General features: G+C 44.8%; 1 protein-coding gene across 1 annotated transcript in view; it reads right to left on the bottom strand.

Annotated features, from left to right (window-relative positions):
* The window catches only part of rsph1 (radial spoke head component 1), a 61,218-nt gene that overhangs the window by 15,730 nt on the left and 20,016 nt on the right, over positions 1–25,472 (bottom strand). Inside the window, exons 3-6 of the mRNA XM_072585843.1 lie at positions 19,005–19,110; positions 18,465–18,555; positions 16,468–16,603; positions 9,694–9,765 (exon numbers count right to left, since the gene is read on the bottom strand). Of these exons, the coding sequence (XP_072441944.1) occupies positions 9,694–9,765; positions 16,468–16,603; positions 18,465–18,555; positions 19,005–19,110 (405 nt within the window). The remainder of the gene's footprint in view (positions 1–9,693; positions 9,766–16,467; positions 16,604–18,464; positions 18,556–19,004; positions 19,111–25,472) is intronic.

Here is a 25,472-nt window from a genome sequence, read left to right as displayed (position 1 = left end):
AATAAGCCATTACAAACTACGTTGAGAATTTCATGCAATGCTAAAGACAACCAGATGCATGAACAATTAGAGAATAAACACAAATGCTATGCTCAGATGCAGAAAGAGTGTCTGGTTATTATCTTTGCTTGTGAGCATTTTAATCAACAACTGTTTTTGAGAGACCAAGTGACAGTGGAGTCTGACCACAAGCTACTTCAAAGTATCTTCCTCAAAACACTTCTGTCTGCTCCATAGCGGCTGCAAACAATGTTGTTCAGTTTGCAGAGACATCATCTGAATGTGAAATATAAGTGATAGAAAACGGATGCACTTGGTAATATGCTGTCAACAGCAGCACTCACTGTCATGACTCCCTGGTGTAGTGAGCTGGAAATCAAGCCCCTCTATTCCCAGAGTGTTACCAACAAACTGACTAGCTCTCTGTACTTAACAAGAAAACAACTATTCATTGCAAACAGATTGTTTTCAACCAACAGCAAAAAAAACCCAGGAATTCCTAACTTATGACTCTCTATAATTTAAAATCTACCCCTTTAAAAATATTCTTGTACACATACAAAACGACACTTGAAGAAACAGGGCATAAATATGGGGATGAAACAAAATGTCAGTGAAGCACAACCCTGGCACCAGTCCAGATTACAAGTGTCAATACAACATTTTCTTTCAGTTCTTTCAATTTCTTTTCCACTCTTTGATGCCATGAGGTTGTGGACACACCAATTCTTGACTTGTCATTCACCAACTGAAATTCATTTTTTCAGTATCTCTGAAGGTCGTTTTCTCTTTTTGCTTTCAAGTAGAGAATTTGTTGAGAGACAGAGTCACTAGTTGCTTCAAATGTTCTTCTATTTCTCCACTCACACCAGGGAGAGAGTGAGATGTTTTTTCTCTTTTACAGGATGTTTCTGCTGCATTGTCTAAACACAAAGATGCCACTTGTCCAGGAACTAACCAAGAAGTTGTCACTATGCTAAGTACTTCTGAACCTACACATCTAGACCTGGTTGAAAAACCAATCACAAGCCTGACACTGGGTAAAACAGAGCTGAATATGTGTTGCTGGAAAAGCGCAGCAGGTCAGGCAGCATCCAAGGAACAGGAGAATCGACGTTTCGGGCATCAGCTCTTCTTCAGGAACATCGATTCTCCTGTTCCTTGGATGCTGCCTGACCTGCTGTGCTTTTCCAGCAATACATTGTCAGCTCTGATCTCCAGCATCTGCAATCCTCACTTTCTCCACTGGGTAAAACAGCCCCTGGTCACAAACCCATGGAGCCGAGGTGACAAGTAGGCACCCCACTGCTTGAATAAGGCAAAATTGATGATACAACAGATAATGAATTCCAATAACTTGTCTTCCTTAAGCATTACAACATAATTCCCCACAGTCCCATGGTTTGAAACTGTTAATTTTTTGCAGTCCACAGTCTAGAAAAATAACTGGTCATCACAGTGTGTTATGTCTTCCAGGTTTAATCAGAAGCAACAGCTTCGACCCATCAGAAACATTCAATCTAAATGACAAGCCTCTTGCTAATAGAATGTTATTGCTTATTGCAAGGTGACAAGGGCATAAGACTTCAAAGCAGAGTAAGTTTTTTTACCCATCAAGTGTGCTCCACCACTCACTAAGGTCAAGGCTGATCTGATGATCATCAACAATGTACTTCCTCCTCTTTCTAGTTCTATAGGGTCATCTGTTCACTCTGAGGCTATGTTCTAGGATCTTAGTCTCTCTTACTAATGAAAACATCTTCTGCACATCTACTCTATCCAGGACTCTCAGTATTCCATAATTTTCAATGAGATTCCCCACCCCCCACCCCATTCTTCTCAATTTCAACAAGTGCTGACCCTGTGTCCCCAACTACTCCTCACATGACAAGCTGTTCATCTCCAGTCCATTCTTGTAAATCTCCTCTGGACCTCCTCCTATGCCAGAACATCTTTCCTTAGATAGGGGGACTAAAATTGTTCACAATATTCCTACTGCGGATGGAATAGGACCTTGTACAGCCTTAGCAGTGCATCTCTGCCTTTGTATTCCAGCCCTCTTGATATGAATGCTTACTTTGCATTTGCCTTCTGAACTGACAACTGAACCTGCACGTTAACCTTAAGAGAATCCTGAATTTGCTTTGTGCTTCAAATTTCCAAAGCCTTTTCAAACCTCTTCCTATAGCGCATACTCTCCAATCCAGGCAACATCCTGGTAAACCTTTTTTTTCTACTCTCTTCAAGACCTCCACATCCTTCCTATAATGTGGTGACAAGAACTGCACACTATACTCCAAATGTGGTCCAATTAAACTTTTAAACAACTGCAATATGACTTGCCAACTTATATACTCAATGTCCCAATCGATTGAGGCAAGCATACTGTACACCTTCAACTTGTGTTGCCAGTTTCAAGGAGTTATGGTTTTCTATCCCAAGATTCCTCTATAAATCAATGCACCTATGGGGCCTGTTATTTACTGTATTCTTTCCTCTTCCATTTGACTTCCCAAAGTGCATTACCTCACACTTATCTGGATTAAACTTCATCTGCCATTTCTCCACCCAACTTTCCAGTTGACCTAAATCCTGCTAAACCATTGACAACCTTCCTCACTATTCACAACTCCATCAATTTTAGTGTCATCAGCAAAGTTATTAATCAGGGCACCTACGTTTCATCCAAATCATTTAAATATATATTACAAACAATAGAGGTTCCAGGATTGATCCTTGTGGAACACAACTGGTCACAGATCTCTAGTCAACAAAACACCCCCCCCAACAACTACCTTCTGTCTTCAACAGCCAAGCCAATTTTGGATCCAACTTTCCAACTCACCATGGATCCCATGTAACTTATACTTCTGGGACCAGCCTACCATGAGGGACCTTATCAGATGCTTACTAAAGGTTCACATAGATAACATCTGTTATGAAGGTGTAGGTGTGTACTGTACCTTTAAGAGAGACTGGAAGCTGGCAAGGACTTAGAAAAGCACAGAGTATGCTGAGCAAGGTAAAAATGTAACATTTGGTTGACACAAGTAGCTTGTGCTGTGTTGCCATGGAACAAAAACAAATTCAAATTCGGCCAATCAGTTAAAATTATGCCCCAGATACCAAAATCCAATTGAGTTTGAATTTTACTGTTTGGGATGGCATCAAACCAATGAAATGATCTGATGTTTTGGGGTATAAACCCAGACATTTTGAACAGTTAGGGGGAGAACTACAAAGAGCTGCCAAGAAGCAACAGACTGCTAGCAAAATAAACCTCTGAAAGGTATCTGTCTAAAATCACCCACAGCAACCTTTTGTTTTTAGATCTTTCCCTGTCTGCTGACATATATATTCCTATCTGTCCTGCTGGCTATTGTGAGGCCTATAGTACAACCACATCATAGTGACTGCACCATTTTTATTCCTGAGTTCTACCCATATGTCCTCTTTTAGTGTAGCTGTGACCGTCTCCTTAATCAGTAATGCAATTCCCTGAGCCCTTTTGTATCCCTCTCTATCAGACGTCCAACACCTAAACCCTAGAATATTGAATTGCCCTCTCTCAACCATAATATCATAGTTCCATGTACTAAGCTAGACTCTAAGCTCACTTGCTTTACCTATTATACTCCTTACATGTTGTTCTGGTTCTGTTCGCCGAGCTGGGAATTTGTGTTGCAGACATTTCGTCTCCTGTCTAGGTGACATCCTCAGTGCTTGGGACCCTCCTGTGAAGCGCTTCTGTGATGTTTCCTCCGGCATTTATAGTGGTTTGTCTCTTCCGCTTCCGGTTGTCAGTTCCAGCTGTCCGCTACAGTGGTTGGTATATTGGGTCCAGGTCGATGTGCTTATTGATAGAATCTGTGGATGAGTGCCATGCCTCTAGGAATTCCCTGGCTGTTCTCTGTTTGGCTTGTCCTATAATAGTAGTGTTGTCCCAGTCGAATTCATGTTGCTTGTCATCTACGTGTGTGGCTACTAAGGATAGCTGGTCGTGTTGTTTCGTGGCTAGTTGGTGTTCATGATGTGGATCGTTAGCTGTCTTCCTGTTTGTCCTGTGTAGTGTTTTGTACAGTCCTTGCATGGGAGTTTGTACACTACAATGGTTTTGCTCATGCTGGGTATTGGGTCCTTCGTCCTGGTGAGTTGTTGTCTGAGAGTGGCTGTTGGTTTGTGTGCTGTTATGAGTCCTAGTGGTCGCAGTAGTCTGGCTGTCAGTTCAGAAATGCTCCTGATGTATGGTAGTGTGGCTAGTCCTTTGGGTTGTGGCATGTCCTCGTTCTGTTGTCTTTCTCTCAGGCATCTGTTGATGAAATTGCGGGGGTATCCGTTTTCAGCAAATACATTGTATAGGTGTTCTATACACGAGCACCCAAGCTACAAATAGGTATAGATGTTCTAACAACAAGCACCCAAGCTACAAATCTTCTCCCAAACTTTGAATACTCCTTACATTAAAATTATTACACTTCAGACTCTCAGTCCCGCTATGTTCATTAACCTCGCCCTTTCTGTACTTCCTGTGAAACATATTTGACTTACCTAAATCACTCCATATGCTGACCATATCCCACCCCCTGCCACACCTGTTTAAGCCCTCTTCAGTGGGGCTCCTGCACCTCCAGCTCCCTCATCAAGTCTGCCTCATTACACATCAGCAAATCCAGAATTGCTTGATCTATCGTGGGCTCTATCACAAGCTGCTCCAAAAAAAACATCTTGTTGACAGTCCACAAATTCTTTTCCTTAGAATCTGCAGCCTGATTTTTCTAGTCCACCTGCATATTGAAGTCCCCCACGGTTATTGTAATATCGTTGTTATTATTGTTTAAAAGAGATGTGTGAGGCAAGTTTTTCACACAAAGGGTGGTGAGCACCTGGAATGTGCTGCCAGAGGAGGTGGTAGAAGTAGACACAATAGGAGCATTCAAGAAGTTAGAAATCACACAACACCAAATTATAGTCCAACAGGTTTATTGAGAAGTACGAGCATTCGGAGCATTGTTCCACAACCACCTGATGAAGGAGCAGCCCTCTGAATGCTAGTGTTGGAATATAACCTGGAGTTGTGTGATTTCTAACTTTGTCCACCCCAGTCCAATACCTGCTCCTCCACATCATAGCATTCAAGATGCAACTGACGAATCCATGAATAGGAAGGGAATAGAAGGATATGGATCTTGCAAGTCGAGAGTGTTTTAGTATGGAAGGGCAAAATGTGTTGGCGCAGGTTTAGAGGGCCGAAGGGTCTGTTCCTATGCTGTATGCTTCTTTGTTCTTTGTCCTAGTAGTGCCATTCTTATATACCTTTTCTATCTCCTGATTTATTTTCTGTTCTACACTATCGCTATTCTTCTTACAAGTGTGAGAGGAGAATGATTTAAGGGTGACACGGGAAGCAAGTATTTGCACAGAGAGTGGCTCGAGTGTGGAATGAACTTCAAGAGGAAGTGGCGGGTATGGATAGAGTAACAACATTTAAAAGACATTTGGATAAATACATGAATAGGTCCTTTGCATCATGAATGGGAAATGTTTGGAGGGATATGAGCCAAGCGCAGGCAGGTGGGACTAGTTTTGTTTGGGATTATGTTCAGCATGGACTGGCTAGACCGAAGGTTCTGTTTCCTTGCTGTATGACTCTATGCCTCTTTCTTACTACCAATTCCATAATGGAATTTTATGATCATGCCCACGAATTTCTATTGTGCCATTAATTTACAAATTTTGTTCCAAACACTACCTGCATTCAAGTAAAGAGCCAACAAGGCCCCCTACAACCCACCCTCCCGTCCTGGCACTTTCCCCTGCCACTGCAGGAACTGTAAAACCTGTGCCCACACCTCCTCCCTCACCTCTATCCAAGGCCCTAAAGGAGCCTTCCACATCCATCAGAGTTTCACCTGCACATCCACTAATATCATTTATTGTATCCGTTGCTCCCGATGCGGTCTCCTCTACACTGGGGAGACTGGATGCCTCCTCGCAGAGCGCTTCAGGGAACATCTCCGGGACACCCGCACCAATCAACCCCACGCACTGTGGCCAAACAGTTCAACTCCCCCTTTCACTCTGCCAAGGACATGCAGGTCCTGGGCCTCCTCCACTGCCGCTCCCTCACCACCCGATGCCTGGAGGAAGAATGCCTTGTCTTCCGCCTCGGAACATTTCAACCCCAGGGCATCAATGGACTTCAGCAGTTTCTTCATTTCCCCTCCCCCCCCCACCTTACCCAGTTCCAGCCTTCCATCTCAGCACCGTCCTCATGACCTGTCCCATCTGTCAATCTTTCTTCCCATCTATCCGCTCCACCCTCCTCACCGACCTTTCACCTTCACCCCCCACCCCCATTCACCTATTGCACTCTCAGCTACCTTCTCCCCAGCCACACATTCCCCCCCCCCCCCCCCCTCCCATTTATCTCTCCACTCCCAGGTTCATTCCTGATGAAGGGCTCCTGCCTGAAATGTCGGCTTTCCTGCTCCTCAGATGCTTCATGACTTGCTGTACTTTTCCAGCACCACACACTCTCGACTCTGATCTCTAGCATCTGCAGTCCTCATTTTCTCCTTTAATGTTGCCCTATTACCATTTTCTTCCCTTATTTACTGCTGTTTTCTACGTTTGAATACTTTGTCCCTTCCTGTAATCTACAGTATTACTTGCTGTGCAGTGATGGGGAAGAGGGTGGTGTAGAGGTATTGTCACTGAACAAGTGACCTGGAGTATTATGTATAGTGCAGGGGTGTGTGGCATTATGATAATGTCACTGGGTGAGTAACCCTAAATTCAAGGTTAATATTCTGAGGACATGAGAGTTCAAATCTCATCACGGCTGATAGTAAAACTTGAATTCAATAAAAACCTGGAATGAAAAAGGCTGGCATAATGGCAATCATGTAAGCATCATCAATTGTCATTAAATGCCCATCTAGTTCAGTAATATCCTTTGAGGTAGCAAATCTGTGGCCCTTACCTAGCCTGGCCTACATGTGACTCCAGACCCACAGCAGTGTGGTTGACTCTGAACTGCATTCTGGATAATTAAGGATTGATAATAAATGCTTGCTCAGCCAGTGATGCCTGTAGCCCATGAAGAATAAAGAATTGGTCATCTTATCTTATATGAGGAATGATGTACATGCATTGGAAACAGTTCAGAGACTGATCATGCAACATGCAAGAAAATAGTGAACAACACGCCAAACCAATGCAAGCTACACCAGCCTTTGTCAAAGTAAAAGGTTCAGCCATGACTGGAGATAGCGTGGCCAAGCTGGAAGATGCATCCTTCAAACCCTTCCCATTGTTCACAGCAGAATCCTGGCAAAAATAATCTGAAATTAGTGAAGATACCAAACCACACATTGTAGTGATTGTAACGTAACGAGGTCAACCAGGTGGACATCACAGAATATGAGATCCCCAATTGGGGCTGTTAACCCAGTCAAATCAGGAACCCCCCCCCCAACCGACAGATATAAACAGGAGTGTCAGATGTTCTGTTCACTCTGCGAGCTGGCTCTAAGGGAGTCGGATCAGTGACAAGTATTATGCATGTGTGAATAAAGAGTGACTTGGTGAGTGAATGCTGGCCTCTGTGGAGTTATTCCACACATCATCCTGATTCAGTTTATAACCCCACACAATCTCAATTCACTTTATAACTGAATCAGGGTGATGTGTGTTTTATTTTGTTTGTTACAGTATTTCTTTAAGGAAAAGTTCCTCAATTGCGCTGATTTTAAGTTCATTTGTTTCTTCTGGAGCATGAAGTAAAACTCAACGAAGCCTGGGTTCAAATTCTACTCTAAGGCTTTAGTGCAAAAATGATGACCTCCAGTGTAGCAATGAGGGAATGTTGCCTTTCAGATGAGACATAAAACCCAGGCTCCAGCTGCCTGCTTACACATATAAAAAATTGTACAGTCAGTAAAGCTGGGGACAGTTGAGTTCAGAGATGTATAGCTTGTACTGTTTCACTCTGTAAATAATTATTAAGACAAACTAAAGGCTGGGTTTGGGTCTATGCTTCATTAACTGGCTTTTGTGATTATAATTGAAGTTACTTCCTTGCAGAGGACTAATATGAAGCACAGTGCACTATAAATGTAGATGAACTTACAGACCTTAGTGTCCATGAACACAAGGCAAGGTATTTACCGTGTAAGGGTTTGTAAATACAAGGATGGAATATGAACGTGAAGACATTTTAGTGGAACTTTATGAACTTTATGATCACAGGTTACACCTCAGCTCATATATTATGTTAATTTACATCATACTTCAGCAAAGGTGTAAAAGGCTCCGAAAGGGAACAAAGGATTCCCATCATAGACAAGCAGGAGACTAAAAGGACACAGCAGCCAGGCATCATCAGGAGGTGGAGAAATCAACGATTTGGCTGTAACCCTTCTTCATGACTGGGGGTGGGGTGGGGAGGGGGGGAGGAGGGGGGTGTAAGGGGAGCTGCAGATAAAGGAGTGGAAGGGCAGGGTGGTGGTGGTGGTGATGGTGGGAGCAGGGAGGGGGTTGGTGAACACAGGTAGAGAGTATGACCTGGTGGTCGATGCGAGGAATCCAGTTGGTGGCTCGAAAGAAGGGTCGAGGAGAGGAATGGAAGGGAGGGGGGAGGAGCTGGGAACGGAGTCAGGGGATGGGAAGGGAGATCATTTGAAATTGGAGAATTCAATGTGCGTCCTCTGGGCTGTAGGCTGCCCAAGTGGAAGATGAGATGCTGTTCTTCCAATTTGAGATCTGATTCGTTATGGCAATGGAAGAAGCCAAGGATGGTCATGTCAGAAAAGGAGTGGGAAGGGGAAGCCCACCCTTCAAAGTAGTCCCATCAGCTGGGATCATAACAAGATGGACAAACCATTCCCTCTAAGAATAACCAAAAGGCATCGGTTTCAAACCATTGCAAAACGATCTAGAGAGGAGAGAGAATTTTCCTCTCAAAGAATTTTTCTTTTCATTTTAATTCATTCACAGATTGTGGGCATCACTGGCTGGGCCATTTATTGCCCATCAGACTCATTGTTGTGAGTCTGGAGTCACATGTAGACCACACCCGGTAGGGATGATAGTTTCCTTCTCTGAAGGACGTTCGTGAACGAGATGGGCTTTTCCTGACAATCGGCAATGGTTTCATGCTCATCATTAGACTTTTAATTCCAGATTTTTATTGAATCCAAATTCTACCATCTGCCATGGTGGAACATTACCTGAGTCTCCAGATCAGTGGTTTCACAATAATACCACATTGCCATTGCCTCCCGTTTCAAATAATCGGATGTCCCAACTCAAAGAATTGTCAGATTTGGAGCACTGGACCTGAAAAGCTGATAGAAGCTGATTGCATATATTCCATAAGGCAGCTGGAGAACTCTTGGAGAGTGAGGAACTAACATGGCTAGGGACAAAAAGGTGGGAGGGGTCAGGAGCTTTTTCAAATAACCAGCACAGGCTCGATGGCCAAATAACCATTTTCTGCACCAAAAGTTTCAATCATATTATGCTTGTCCTCATATCCTGCAAACAGATCCTAGTGAATAAGTCCTTGTGAAAACATGAAACATTAAGTGACTACAGGGGTCACCTTCAGGATACAGTCTCTGATGAGTGCAAGCCATTAATACTCAGCTTACCATGCAATTCTGTCAGCTCGCCGTCTCCCCTAGCAATTACCTGTTCTATCTGAAGGTATTCTCCATGCTGCTCACAGCCAAAGTCAAAGATGTATTTCCCTCGACCTGTAGGCTGTAGAAATGAAGCAAAATAAATTTTAGTCGAACTTGCCATAATTGATCCAGTTCTCCACCACTTTTGGAATATCGTTAGCAGTTTTGGGCCTATATCTAAGGAAGGATGTGTGTGCTGGCTTTGGAGTGGGCCCACAGGAGGTTTACTAGAATGATATAAGACCATAAGACCATAAAACATAGGAGCAGGAAATAGGCCATTCAGCCCACTGAATCTGCTCCGCTATTCAATACAGCTGATAGGTTCCTCAACCCCATTCTCCCGCTTTCTCCCCTTGATACTCAAGAATCTATCTGTCTCAGATTTAAATACACTCAATGACTTGGCTTCCACACCTTTCTGTGGCAATGAATTCCATAGATTCATCACTCTCTTGCTGAAGAAGTTTCTCCTTATCTTCATTCGAAAATGGCTTCCTATTACTCGAAGTCTGTGTCCTCGAGTCCAAGTCTCTCCTGCTAATGGAAACATTTTCCCAACATCTACTCTATCCAAGCCAATTAGTGTATTCTGTATGTTTCAGTTAGACCCGCCCTCATCCTTCTAAACTCCATCGAGTATCGACCTAGAGTCCTCAAACGTTCTTCATATGTTCAGCTTTTCAATTCTGGGACCATTCTCATGAACCTCCTCCGAACACACTCCAGGTCCAGTACATCCTTCCTGAGATATGGGGCCCAAAACTGTGCACAATACTCCAAATGATCCAGGTGATGAAGCGCAATTAAAGATTCCAGTTCTGTACTCATCCTGAAAGACCTGGATAGAGTGGGTGTGAAAAAAATAATTCCACAATAGGAGAGGCCAGGACCCAAGTACACAGCCTCAGAGTGAGGAGATGATCCTTTAGAACTGAGATGAGGAGGAATTTCTTCAGCCAGAGGGTGGTGAATCTGTGGAACTCATTGTCACAGAGGGCTGTGGAGGCCAAATCATTGAGTGGATTTAAGACAGATGGGTTCTTAACTATTAAGGAGATCAAAGATTATGGGGAGAAGCAGGAGAATGGGGGTGAGAAACAAATTAGGCAGAAGTGGGCACTGCGGATGCTGGAAATCAGAGTCTAGATTAGAGTGGTGCTGGATTTTCCTGTTCCTTGGATGTTGCCTGAGCTGCTGTGCTTTTCCAGCACCACGCTAATCTAGCCCCTGAGAAACAAATTAACCATGATTGAATAGTGGAGCAGATTCAATGGCAGAATGGCCTAATTCTGTTCCTATATCTTCTGATCTGCCAGTACATACATGAGAAGCCTCTTGATTCAGAGATTTTGGAAGATCATTGTCCTTTCACTGCTTACTGCACTGTTTGGAGGTGTTTCTCTTCTACTGATAAACTCAGTTGTCCAGAAAGCCGAGAAGGAGAAAGTGAGGGCTATAGATGCTGGAGATCAAAGTCAAAAAGTGTGCCACTGGAAAAGCACACCTGGTCAGACAGCATCCAAGGAGCACGAGAGTAGAACTTTTGAGCATAAGCTCTTCATCAGGAATGTGAGGGAGGCCCAAGGGCACTGAGAGATAAATGGGAGGGAGGGGGTGGGGTTGGGGGGAAGGTAGCTGGGAATGCAATAGGTAGATGAAGATGGGGTGTGATGGTGATAGGTTGGAGCCGAGGGTGGAGATGATAGATGGGAAGGAAGATGGACAGATAGAACTGTTCAAGAGGGCAGGCCCGAATTGGAGGGCTGGATCTGGGATACGGTGGGGGGAGGGGAGATGAGGAGTTAAATGATAGTGAAATCAACATTAATCCAGTGTGGTTGGAGGGTCCCAAGGTGGAAGATGAGGCGTTCTTCCTCCAGACATCGAGTGGCTAGAATCTGGTAGTGGAGGAGGCCCAGGAATTGCATGTCCTTATGGAGTGGGAGGGGAAGTTCAAGTGTTCGACCACATGGCAATGGGGTTGTTTAGTGCGTGTGTTCCAGAGATGTTCTCTGAAATGTTCCTCAAGTAGGGACCAGTCTCCCCAGTAGAGAGGAGACCACACCAGGAGCAATGGACACAGTAGATGACGTGTGCGAAGGTGCAAGAAAATCTCTGCTGGATGTGGAAGGATCCTTTGGGGCCTGGATGGAGGTAAGGGGAGAGGTGTGGGCGCAGGTTTTACACCGCTTGCAGTAGCAAGGGAAGGTGCAGGAGTGGAAGGTGGATTGGGGGGAGAAATGGACCTTATGAGGGATTCGCGATGGGAATGGTCTCTGCAGAACGCAGTTAGGGGTTGGGAGGAAAAAAAGTCCCTGGTTGTGGGGTTGGTTTGTAATGATGGAAATGTCAGAAGATGTTGTGTGTTGTATCCACAGGTTGATCAGGTAGATGGTGAGGTCCAAAGGGGTTCTGTCTTTGTTGCAATTGGCGGGGTGGGGTTCAAGGATGGAAGTGCAGGAAGTGGAGGAGATGCACTGGAGGGCATCATTGACCATGAGGGAAGGGAAATGGCAGTCCTTGAAGGAGGAGGCCATCTGGGATGCTATATGGTGGAATTGGGCCTCCTGGGAGCAGATGCTATGGAGGTGTAGGAATTGGGAGTAAGAGATAGCGTTTTTGCAGGAGGTAGGCTGGGAGGAGGCATAGTCCACATAGCTGTGGGAGTCGGTGGGTTTGAAGTAGATGTCTGTGCTGAGTTGGTCACTGGAAATGGTGATGGAGAGGTCCATGAAGGGGAGGGAGGTATCCGAGATGGTCCAAGTGAACTTAAGGTCAGGGTGAAAGGTATTCATGAAGTTGGCGAACTGTTCAATTTCCTTGTGGGAGCATGAGGTGGCGCCGATACAGTCATCGATGTAGCTGAGGAAGGGTGCTGGTGTAACTGCAGAAGATGGACTGTTCCACATACCCGGCGAAGATGCAGGCATAGCTGGGGCCCATGTGGGTGCACATGGCTACCCCTTTGTTCTGGAGGAAGTGGGAGGATTCGAAGGAGAAATTGTTGCGAGTGAGGACCAGTTCAGCCAATTGAAAGAGTGTGTTTGTGGAAGGGTACTGGTTGGGTCGACAGGAGAGGCAGAAACAGAGAGCTTGGAGCTTTCATCATGGTAGATGGATGTGTACAGGGACTGGATGTCCATGATGAAGATGAGGCATTGAGGGCTGAGGAACTGAAAATCATGGAGAAGGTGGAGGGTGTGGGAGGTGTCTCAAATGTATGTGGGAGATCTTGGACTAGGGGGATAGGAGAGTGTTAAGGTATGTGGAGATAAGTCTGATGGGGCAGGAGCAGGCTGAGAGGATGGGTTGATCGGGACAGTCAGGTTTGTGAATTTTGGGTAGGAGGTAGATCCGGGCAGTGCGGGGCCCAGACTATGAGGTTGAAAGCTGTTGGTGGGAGATCCCCTGAGGTGATGAGGTTGTGGGCAGTCTCAGAGATGATAGTTTGGTGATGGGGGGGGGTGGGGTTGTGGTCAAGAGGGCAGTAGGAGGGGGTGTCCGCAGGTTGGCGCCTGGCTTCAGCCCCCAACCCCCTCCCCGTCCACTGGTTGGATGGTGATATTGGGTTTGGAGCGGAGGGAGTGGAGGGCTGTGTTGTGAGGGTGAGAGATTGGAGTGAGTGAGAGGGTGGACAGGCTGAGGTGGTCAATGTCCTGTCAGCAGTTGGAGATGAAGAGATTGAGGACGGGCAACAGACCAGCATGAGGTGTCCAAGTGGATGGAGTATGTTGTAGACGGGAGAAGAGATCCTGGGCCTCCTCCACAGTCTGATGCCTGGAGAAAGAATGGCTCATCTTCCACCTTGGGACGCTCCAACCACACAGAATCAATGTTGATTTCGCCAGTTTCTCCCCTGCACCCACCTTATCCCAGATCCAACCCTCCAACTCGGTACCGCCCTCTTGAACTGTCCTACCTGTCCACCCTCCGCTCCGACCTATCACTATCACCCCTCAACGTCATCTACCTGCCTTCCTCCAGCCCCATTCCCCTCCCATTTATCTCTCACCCCCCTCGGGCCTCCCAACATTCCTAATGAAGAGAGTATGCTCAAAGTGTCGATTCTCCTGCTCCTTGGATGCTGCCTGACCGGCCGTACTTTTCCAGCCCACACTTTTTGTCAGGAAACTGAGAAACCAACTCCAGAAGAATGCTGCCAGGCAATCTTCAGTACATTGGTCCCATCTGTTCCAAACTATGTTTATCCAGCAATGAAAGCAGTAAACATCATTCCTTAACTCTCTTGAAAGAATTAACAGAATTAACAGTATTAACAAGATGAGCCACAGCCCATATTACTGTTGAAAGGTTCTGATAAATCATACAATCCTTCAACCCCTTTTTAAACTAGAATGTCCACAGTTCTATACTCCAGTTGCCATAACCCTTCAGTATTTCTGTTTACTTTCAGTAACATTCTCTTCCTTCATTACCCGATGCCCATTATTAGCAGCGTGTACCATCTACAAGATGCACCGCAGTAAGTGACCAAGGCTTAGAACATAGAACATAGAACATAGAAGAATACAGCGCAGTACAGGCCCTTCGGCCCTCTATGTTGCGCCGATCAAAGCCCACCTAACCTACACTAACCCACTATCCTCCATATACCTATCCAATGCCCGTTTAAATACCCATAAAGAGGGAGAGTCCACTACTGCTACTGGCAGGGCATTCCATTAACTCACAACTCGCTGAGTGAAGAACCTACCCCTAACATCAGTCCTATACCTACCACCCCTTAATTTAAAGCTATGCCCCCTTGTAATAGCTGACTCCATACGTGGAAAAAGGTTCTCACTGTCAACCCTATCTAACCCCCTAATCATCTTGTACACCTCTATCAAATCACCCCTAAACCTTCTTTTCTCCAAAGAAAACAACCCCAAGTGCCTCAGCCTTTCCTCATACGATCTTCCGACCATACCAGGCAACATCCTGGTAAACTTCCTCTGCACCCGTTCCAGTGCCTCCACATCCTTCCTATAGTATGGCGACCAAAACTGCACACAATATTCCAGATGCGGCCGCACCAGAGTCTTATACAACTGCAGCATGACCTCAGGACTCCGGAACTCAATTCCTCTACCAATAAAAGCCAGTACGCCATATGCCTTCTTCACTGCACTATTTACCTGGGTGGCAACTTTCAGAGATCTGTGTACATGGACACCAAGATCCCTCTGCTCTTCCACACTACCAAGTAGTCTACCATTAGCCCAGTAATCCATCTTTTTATTACTCTTACCAAAGTGAATCACTTCACACTTAGCTACATTGAACTCCATTTGCCACCTTTCTGCCCAGCTCTGCAGCTTCTCTATATCCCGCTGTAACCTGCCATATCCTTCCTCACTGTCTACAACTCCTCCGACTTTCGTATCATCCGCAAACTTGCTCACCCAACCTTCTAACCCTTCCTCCAGGTCATTTATAAAAATGACAAACAGCAATGGTCCCAAAACAGATCCTTGCGGAACACCGCTAGTGACGGCACTCCAAGGTGAACCTTTGCCATCAACTACTACCCTCTGTCTTCTTCCAGAGAGCCAATTCCTAATCCAAACCTCCAACTCACCCTCAATGCCATATCGCTGTATTTTCTGCAGTAGCCTACCATGGGGGACCTTATCAAATGCCTTACTAAAATCCATATATACCACATCTACCGCTTTCCCCTCATCTACCTCCTTAGTCACCTTCTCAAAGAATTCAATAAGGTTTGTGAGGCACGACCTGCCCTTCACAAAACCATGCTGACTATCCTTGATCACATCATTCTTATCCAGATGTGCATAAATCCTATCCCTTACAATTCTCTCTAAGACTTTGCCCACAACAGAAGTGAGACTCACTGGCCTATAGTTACTAGGATTATCCCTACTCCCCTTCTTGAACAAGGGAACCACGTTTGCTAGCCTCCAGTCCTCTGGCACTACTCCTGTCGACAAAGAGGACACAAAAATCAAGGCCAATGGCTCTGCAATCTCCTCCCTTGCTTCCCAGAGAATCCTAGGATAAATGCCATCAGGCCCAGGGGACTTATCTATTTTCACCCTTGCCAGAATTTCCAACACCTCTTCTCTACATATCTCAAAGCCATCCATTCTACTTATTCGTGCCTCAGTATTCATATCGACAACAATGTCCTGTTCCTGAGTGAATACTGACGAAAAGTATTCATTCAGCGCCTCCCCAATCTCTTCAGCCTCCACACGCAACTTCCCATTACTATCCTTGATTGGACCTATTCCTTCCCTAGTCATCCTTCCCTAGTCTGAGACAATAACTTCCAAACCCACCAAGAAAGACAAGGGCAGCTAATGCATGGGAACCACATCAGCCTGACTTGGAAATATATCAATGTGCCTTTGCTGCTGCTGGATCACGATCCTGGAACTCCTTCCCTAACAATTCTGTTGATGTACCTACACCACATGGATTGCAGCAGTTCAGGAAGCTAGCTGACCATCACCTTCTCAAGGACAATTAAATGCTGGCCTATCACTGAATTAAAAATAAAAATGATCTTGCACAAAGCTTAATGATTGTATGGAGTGTACTGGAAAAGCACAGCAGGTCAGGCAGCATCCGAGGAGCAGGAGAATCAACGTTTTGGGCAAGAGCCCTTCATCAGGAATCTGACTTTGTCCACCCCAGTACAACACTGGCATCTCCACATCATGGATGGAGTGAGGGAGCACAGTGATTCAAGGGACAATTGTGGTGAGGTGAGAGACACTGTTGAGATTCCTGCCACAAACACAACACTTACATTGTTATTGAGAAAATTGCCCTGGTATCGGTGGTTCAGGTGAATGAGCTCTCCAGCTTCGATCTGCTTTCCATGAACCCAGGTTCCCACATACTTGGAGCCAGCCTGTGCATACATGTAGGTTCCCTGACCATGCCTGGTGAAGGAAAGCAATAAAAACAGGGATCCAGATGAAAGGTGTATGACTGAAAGACACATCACTTTCTTGGATTTCAAGTGAGTGGTATGTGGATGTTGGTCTATTTTTGTGAACCCTCTTGAAAATTAACTCAGTTAATCCTTCTTGAACAATGATTTTAAACCAAAATGTGCCTCCTGCAATGTAAATGGGAGGTTGGTTATACTGTGGGGTTTACAACCAGAAAGAGAAAATATTAAGTTATTGATTTAGCAGCAGTTTAATTGAACATTTTGATGGAGACTCTAACTGGGGTCAGAAGCAAGTGTAGTCTGTCCAAGAAAAAACAGACTGTTTAGAGTAGTTATGGGAATACGTTACTTCAGTGAAGTGTTGTTTGTGAACCTTGTTTAGAACTCTGAAAATTATTAATAGACTGACAAAATCTAAGCTCTCAATTGTGTGAGGATCCAACTAAGAAACTTCACAGGTTGCAGGACCAGACTGACAAGAAGCGGTTGATCAGGAACTAATTTTTCTAGAGTTTGGTGTTATGGCAAAGAGAGGGTGTTAGGATTAGATGAGATTTTGTTTTACTATATATCTTGACATTTTAAAACTATTTATTTAAATAGTTTGGTCTGATTTGTTTATATTTCTTTCATGTGTGTGTAATAAACTTTGGTTGCACTGACGAAACTAAATCTGCCATATTGCATGTATTAGTGAAAGACCTTCTGGTAAAAAGAATCTATCAAGTGAGATTTCATTCTGGGACCTGATCTGTCCAGTATTTGATGCAGACTTGATCAGCTGGGATCATAACAACACTTTCAAAATATACAAATCCTTCACGACTTTACCATGTGTTACTTATCTAATGGGCCATTGAGAACTTTATCAACTGTCAACTTTTATTTAATAAATACACCAAGATAGCTGCCCAGTAAGATTATCCAGTGAGTAGCTATGCATTTAGGCAACAGGCTTCCAGACTCATTCCGTATCTTGTGCTGAATAGCGTGTGGAGTCAGTGTTCTCTGAGTTGGGAAGAGGCTATCAAAGGATGTTACTGCAGTTATCATTATCTCAAGACTCCATTTGGACACAGGATAAGAGCAAGGTTGGTCTCCATGGTGATGGTTCTCATGGTGTAAACTTGTAGTCTGAGATCACAACTTAACCTTGAATTTTGACTTAAATGCCTGAGGGTAGTTCATTCCAGCAGAAACCAAGGGCTTTCATCACAGAGTGAAGATGAGGTGAGAAACAATGAGCTTTCACATCCCATCCTACCAAGTTACCTTTCTCCTCAGGAAACTGACCTCTTGCATTTGATAAAACTGTGAATTGATCATATTGGAATTGTAATTGATCTGACTGTGTTAGAGGGTAGTCAAAATGTGTGGCACTGGAAAAGCACAGCAGGTCAGGCAGCATCCGAGGAGCATGAGATTTGACATTTTCAACATAAGCTCTTCATCAGGAATGTTTCTGACGAAGGGCTTATGCCTGAAACGTCAATTCTCCTGTTCCTTGGATGCTGCCTGACCTGCTGTGCTTTTCCAGTGCCACACTTTTCGATTCTGACCTCCAGCCCCTGCAATCCTTATTTTCTCCTGTGTTAGAGGGCAAACAGCCTCACTCTAAATGGCCAAGTACAGTGACATGATGTGGTTATATATTACAGTGAGATAAATCAGCCCGAACTTCAAAGAAATTCTAACTGCTGATGCTATCCCACCTCACATCAACATCATCAACTCAGAAATTAGCGAACTTACTTGGTTACAATGTTAAAATTTAACAGCCCTCCCATCCCCATCCCCACAATGAGCAGAAGGCTGGTATTACACTCAATGTTAGACCTGTGTTGTACCTTTGATGAGCAAGCCATTCTCCAGTATATGTATCACCATTTGGATAATAATAAGTTCCTTCTCCGTGTCGCTGATCATGTGCCCAACTTCCTGAATAAGACAAGGAACAGAGTTGGTGGGTAACCAGGAGGGATTGCAGGATAGCAGATTGTGTGAATGACTGACTAACTCCCCAGGCATACAGTCCTGTCACAGTGTGATTAAATGAGCCCTTAATAGAGGAGCCCTGTCACTTGTTATTGACCGGCTCCTAGATTTAGAATGTCATTGGAGCTGGAGCCAACATGTTGTTCAATCTCAAGCTGCAAGCACTCTTGCTTTTTCTCACTATCACAGTTAGTAGACACAAAGAAAGTATTTTTATGATTGGCTAAGATCTGAACTTGTGGTATTGTTTTGTGCAGGAATACACAGGTCAACTGCTAAGGTGTCAGCTAATCAGAACACAACACAGATTGTGTCCTGTGCTTTGATGGTATGAGCAAGATCTCTTTATTGCACACTGTATAATAAGAGAAGACTAGATGGCAAAATATTACCTTCATACTTGGAACCATCTGGATAACAGAAGATCCCTTGACCATGTTTCTTGTTCTGCAGATATTCACCTACATAACGTGCTCCATTCTTAAACCTGTATGTTCCCTGCAACATTAATCAAAATTTCAAAGTAAATTGCAGAAAGGTGAGTATCATAAATATTGTTACTGATTGAAGGCTGCAATCTGCATTTACACAAGTTGCTTCGTCCAAAACAAGGCAAGTGAAAAGCTAAACACCACAAGACATGGGGAGAAGCAGGGCTGACCCCACCCAGCATCTACATGAAGGTAAGCTAAACACCTTCTACACCACTGTGAAAGAGGCCTACTACTCCATCCCCCACCCTCAGTTTGGGAACTCCGACCACAATGCCGGCTTACAGACAAAAGCTCAAGCAGGAGACTCCCTCGCGGATACAGGTCCAGTGCTGGTTGGAGGAAGCAGAGGGTCAACTCCAGTGCTGTCTGGAGCTGGCTGATTGGGCCATGTTCAAACAGGCTGCAGGTACTTTGGACAAGTACGCCACCACCATCATAGACTTTATCAGCAAGTGTGTGGAGGACGGCATACTGAGGGAGTCAATCCGGGTGTTCCCCAACAGGAAATGCTGGATGAATCAGGACTTAGAGAACCTGCTAAAAACAGGCGTGAAGCCTTCAGATCAGGAGAGCCACTCAAATATAAGGAATCCAAGTATGACCTTCGCAGAGCCATTAGGACAACCAAGGACCAATACCGATCCAAACTAGAGATCCAAACGAGCCTTCTATACTCGCTTTGAGCGGAATTTCGGCGGAGAGGTAACACCTATTCTGACATGTCCTGACAAACCTATCCCAACAGTCACTGCATCAGAGGTCAGATCTGTTTTCCTTCATGTGAATCCAAGGAAAGCAATGGGACCAGACGGAGTACTAGGCCGTGCACTCAGGGCATGCACGGATCAACTGGTAAAGGTCTTCGCAGACATCTTCAACCTCTCCCTGCAGCAGGCCACTGTCCCTGCCTGTTTCACGAGGGCCAACATCATCCCTGTGCCTAAGAAAGCTCATGCAGCATGTCTCAATGACTCCCGCCCAGTGGTCCTAACTTCAGTGGTCATGAAGTGATTTGAAAGACTGGTCATGGTAACTCCAGCCTCCCCACTACTCTTGACCCACTCCAGTTTGCCTATCGGACCAACAGATCCACGTCAGATGCCATACCACTTGCCCTTCACTCCACCCTCAAACATCTGGACACCAAGAACAGCTACGTAAGAATCCTACTCATTGACTACAATTCAGCCTTCAACACTATTATCCCCTCAAGACTGATTACGAAACTTAGTGATCTTGGACTAAGCCCCAGTCTCTGCAACAGGATCCTCAGTTTTCTGAGTAACAGGCCACATTCAGTGAAGACTGGGGACAATATTTCATCCTCACTAACACTCAATACTGGAGCCCCGCAGGGATGTGTAATCAGCCCCCTACTGTACTCACTGTATACCCATGACTGTGTCGCCAAATACCAGACTAATGCCAAATTACAAGTTCGCTGATGACACTACCATAGTAGGTCGAATCTCAGATGGCGACGAAACAGACTACCGACGGGAGGTGGAAGACCTGGAAAAATGGTGCACTGAGAATAACCTAGCTCTCAATGCCAGCAAACTAAGGAACTCATCATTGACTTTCAGTGGGATGTTACTCATGCCCCCCTACACATTAACAGCACAGAGGTGGAACAATTGGAGAGTGTCAAGCTCCTGGGAGTGGTCATCAACAACAAACTTTCTTGGACTCTTCATGTGGACGTACTGGTTACAAAGGCCCAACAACGTCTCTTCTGACCAGTAAGTTTGCAGATGACACGAAGATTGGTGAAGTAGTAGAAAGCATAGGGGACTGTCAAAGAATACAGGAGAATATAGATAGTCCAGCGGAGATTCACACGGATGATCCCTGGAATGGTAGGTCTAACATACGAGGAACGGCTGAGGATCCTGGGATTGTATTCATTGGAGTTTAGAAGATTAAGGGGAGACTTAATAGAGACGTACAAGATAATACATGGCTTGGAAAGGGTGGACGCTAGGAAATTGTTTCCGTTAGGTGAGGAGACTAGGACCCGTGGACACAGCCTTAGAATTAGAGGGGGTAAATTCAGAACAGAAATGTGGAGACATTTCTTCAGCCAGAGAGTGGTGGGCCTGTGGAATTCATTGCTGCAGAGTGCAGTGGAGGCCGGGACGCTAAATGTCTTCAAGGCAGAGATTGATAGATTCTTGTTGTCTCGAGGAATTAAGGACTACGGGGAGAATGCGGGTAAGTGGAGTTGAAATGCCCATCAGCCATGATTGAATGGCGGAGTGGACTTGATGGGCCGAATGGCCTTACTTCCACTCCTATGTCTTATGGTCTTTTGGTCTTATAGACTGGAGAGTTGTGCGGAGAAGTGGCAGATGGAGTTCAATCCCAGCAAATGTGAGGTGATGTATTTTGATATGGAGATGATGGTGTTGGACTGGGGTGTACAAAGTTAAAAATCACACAACACCAGGTTATAGTCCAACAGGTTTAATTGGAAGCACTAGCTTTTGGAGCCCTGCTCCTTCATCAGGTGGTTGTGGAGTATAAGATTGTAAGGCACTGAATTTATAACAAAAGTTTACAGTGTGATGGAACTGAAATTATGTATTGAAAAATACCTTGATTGTTTGTTAAGTCTCTCATTTGTTAGAATGGCCATGACAGTTTCACTTCTTTCATATGCAAATCGCAAAACTTTTAAAAAAAAGTTACATTTTAGATTAGATAACTTACAGTGTGGAAACAGGCCCTTTGGCCCAACAAGTCCACAACGACCCGCAACGCACCCAGACCCATTCCCCTACACCTAACACTATGGGTAATTTAGCATGGCCAATTCACCTAACCTGCACATTTTTGGACTGTGGGAGAAAACTGGAGCACCCGGAAGAAACCCACGCAGACATAGAGAGAACATGCAAACTCCACACAGTCAGTCGCCTGAGGCAGGAATATGAACCCGGGTCTCTGGCACTGTGAGGCAACAGTGCTAACCACTGTGCCACCGTGCCGCCCCAACCACTGTGCCACTTTAACAATTGGTATCAGCCCAGACAATTTTTGGGTATTAGCACCCTTCTGTACTGCTGTCTGTTCCATAATATTCAGACTGATTCTAATCTAAAAAATGAATTAACAGAATCTTTCACGGATTCATGCAGTTTTTGAGCAAACTATAATGTAACTCTGCAAGTACAAATTCACCCCACAAACTTGTGTGTTTCTGTGTGTGGGTGTGTGTGTGTGTGTCTGTGTATATAGGAGTGCCTGTGTCTGTGTGTGTGTGTGTGTGTGTGTGTGTAGACACTCATACACACACTCTCTCTCACACACAGGCACTCCTACATACACACACACACACACACGTTTGTGGGGTGAATTTGTACTTGCACAGTTACATTGTAGTTTGCTCATAAACTGCATGAATCCATGTAAGAGTCTGTTAATTCATTTGTTTAGATTAGAATCAGTCTAAACATTATGGCACAGACAGCAACACAGAGGGGTACTAATACCCAAAAAATTGTCTGGGCTGACACCAGTTGTTCAAGTTCACTTGAGAATGTAACTTTTAACCTGGTGTTGTGTGATTTTCAACTGATGTATTTTGGGAAGTCTAATTCCCGAGCGAACTATACTGTAAATGGAAAAGCCGTGGAAAAAGTTGATGAGCAGAGAGATCTGGGAGTTCAGGTCCATTGTACCCTGAAGGTTGCTGCACAGGTGGATAGAGTGGTCAAGAAGGCATATGGTATGCTTGCCTTCATCGGACGGAGTATTGAGTATTAGAGCTGGCAAGTCATGTTAAAATTGTACAAGACCTTGGGTTCAGCCATATTTAGAATACTGTGTACAGTTCTGTCACCACATTACCAAAAGGATGTGGATGTTTTGGAGAGGGTGCAGAAAAGGTTTATGAGAATGTTGCCTGATATGGAAGGTGCTAGCTATGAAGAGAGATTGAGTAGGTTAGGTTTATTTTCATTTCAGAAAATGAGATTGAAGGGGGACCTGATTGAGGTTTACAAAATCATGAAGGGTATAGACGGGGTAGATAGAGATAAGCTTTTTTCCAGGGTGAGGGATTCAATAACGAGAAGTCACGTGTTCAAGGTGAGAGGTGAAAAGTTTAAGGGGGATACACACAGCAAGTACTTTACCCAGAGGTTGGTAGGTGTCTGGAACACGTTGCCAGCAGAGGTGGTAGAGGCAGGCGCGGGAGATTCATTTAAGATGCGTCTAGACAGATGCATGAGTAGGTGGGGAGCAGAGGGATACAGATGGTTAGGGATTGGGCAATAGGTTTAGACAGTGGATTTGGATCAGCTCAAGCTTGAGATTAGATTACTTACAGTGTGGAAACAGGCCCTTCGGCCCAACAAGTCCACACCGCCCCGCCGAAGCGCAACATTTACCCCTTACCTAACACTACGGGCAATTTTATCATGGCCAATTCACCCAACCTGCACATCTTTGGACTGTGGGGTGAAACCGGAGCACCCGGAGGAAACCCACACAGACACAGGGAGGACATGCAAACTCCACACAGTGAGTCGCCTGAGGCGGGAATTGAACCCAGGTCTCTGGCGCTGTGAGGCAGCAGTGCTAACCACTATGCCACCAAAGGGCCTGTTCCCGGGCTGTAAACTTTGTTGTTCTTTGTTCTTTCTCAGGCAGCTGAGAAAATTAGGCATGACGGTGAATACCCTTGCCAACTTTTATAGGTGAGCCATCAAGAGCATTCTGTCTGGATGTATCACTACCTGGTATAGAAACTGTACCATTCAAGATCAAAGACGGTTACAGAGAGTGGTGAACTCAGCCCAGATAATCACAAAACTCAACCTCCCATCTATAGAATCCATATACCAGGCCCACTGTCAAGGAAAGGCCGCCAGCATTCTCACATATCCATCCCACCCTGGCAATGCTTTTCTACAACCTCTACCATCGAGGAGAAGATACAGAATCCTGAACGTACGAACCAATCAGTTTCGAAAAAGTTACTACCCTGTTGTTGTTAGAATACTGAATGGACTCACAATCTCTCAGCATTTGCCTATACCTGTGTTTTGGTTTTTGCCACTGTTTATGGATTATTTACTTATCTATGATATTTAACTCTGTGATCTGACTGTATTGCTCACAAGACAAAGCTTTTACTGTACCTCAGTACACGTGACAATAAATTCAATTCAATTCTCAACCACCCTATTGAAAAGCGATACAAACGTCAAATAAATTATATACCTGAACGCCTAGGCACTCTGTTCTACAACACGACCCAAGACCCTACTTTTAATTTGTAAGTCTTGCCTTTGTTTGTTTTGCCAAAATGCAATACCTTGCATTTATCCAAATTAAACTCCATCTGCCATTCTTCAGCCCTTTGATCCAATAGATCAAGATAGTGGTGAGATAGGGAATTAAAGTAAATTAGAGGTGCATGCAAAAAGTGTCCTACAGTACTCAAGGGTGACTTCAACCTGCAAGGATTGGACAAACCATATTAGTAAGGATGCTCTGGTGAATGAATTCCTGGAATGTCTCCAATTTTTTTTCAGTCCAGTCCAACTAAGGAACAGGCTAGCTGACATTTGATTTTATACAATGAGAAAGATTAGATTAGATTGCCTACAGTATGGAAACAGGCACTTCGGCCCAACAAGTCCACACCGACCCTCCGAACAGTAACCCACCCAGACCCATTCCCCCACCCTGTATTTACCCCTAAATAATGCACCTAACACTACGGACAATTTAGCATGGCCAATTCACCTAAACTGCACATCTTTGGCCTGTGGGAGGAAACCAGAGCACCCGGAGGAAACCCTTGCAGACACGGGAAGAATGTGCAAACTCCATACAGAGAGTTACCCGAGGCTGGAATCGAACCTGGGAACCTGATGCTGTGAGACAGCAGTGCACACCACTGAGCCACCGTGCTGCCCCTAGGGTTAAAGGTTAAATAATAATTTTGTTCTGAGGCCTTTCATAAAAAGTGACCATAATATCAGACAGACAGAGATCATAGAGTCATAGAAAATTATGAAGGGAATAGGTAATATAGAAGCAGGGCATCATAGGAAATGGAGAAAGATATGGAAGCTGGGGAACTCAGCGAAATAAATAGTGTTGTCTTGAAGAGTCTACATTACAGACGAGGTGGTGCTGAAAGTGTTAAATGCACATAGCTAGATAAATCCCTGGGACCTGATAAAGTGTATCCCAATTGTGGGAAACTACGGAAAATTGTGGGGCCCCTATTGACAACCAGGGGTAAGCTACCGGAAGTCTGAAGGGCGGCTAATGTCCCATTATTTAAGAAAAACTGCCAGGAAAAGCCAGGGAACTGTAGACTGCTGAGCCTAATTTCACTGATTAGAA

This window comes from Chiloscyllium punctatum, chromosome 15 (assembly GCF_047496795.1).
Source record: "Chiloscyllium punctatum isolate Juve2018m chromosome 15, sChiPun1.3, whole genome shotgun sequence".
In the NCBI taxonomy this organism is placed as follows: Eukaryota; Metazoa; Chordata; class Chondrichthyes; order Orectolobiformes; family Hemiscylliidae; genus Chiloscyllium; species Chiloscyllium punctatum.
The sequence above is the reverse complement of the archived record's forward strand: the minus strand, read 5'-3'. Positions and strand labels throughout refer to the sequence as shown.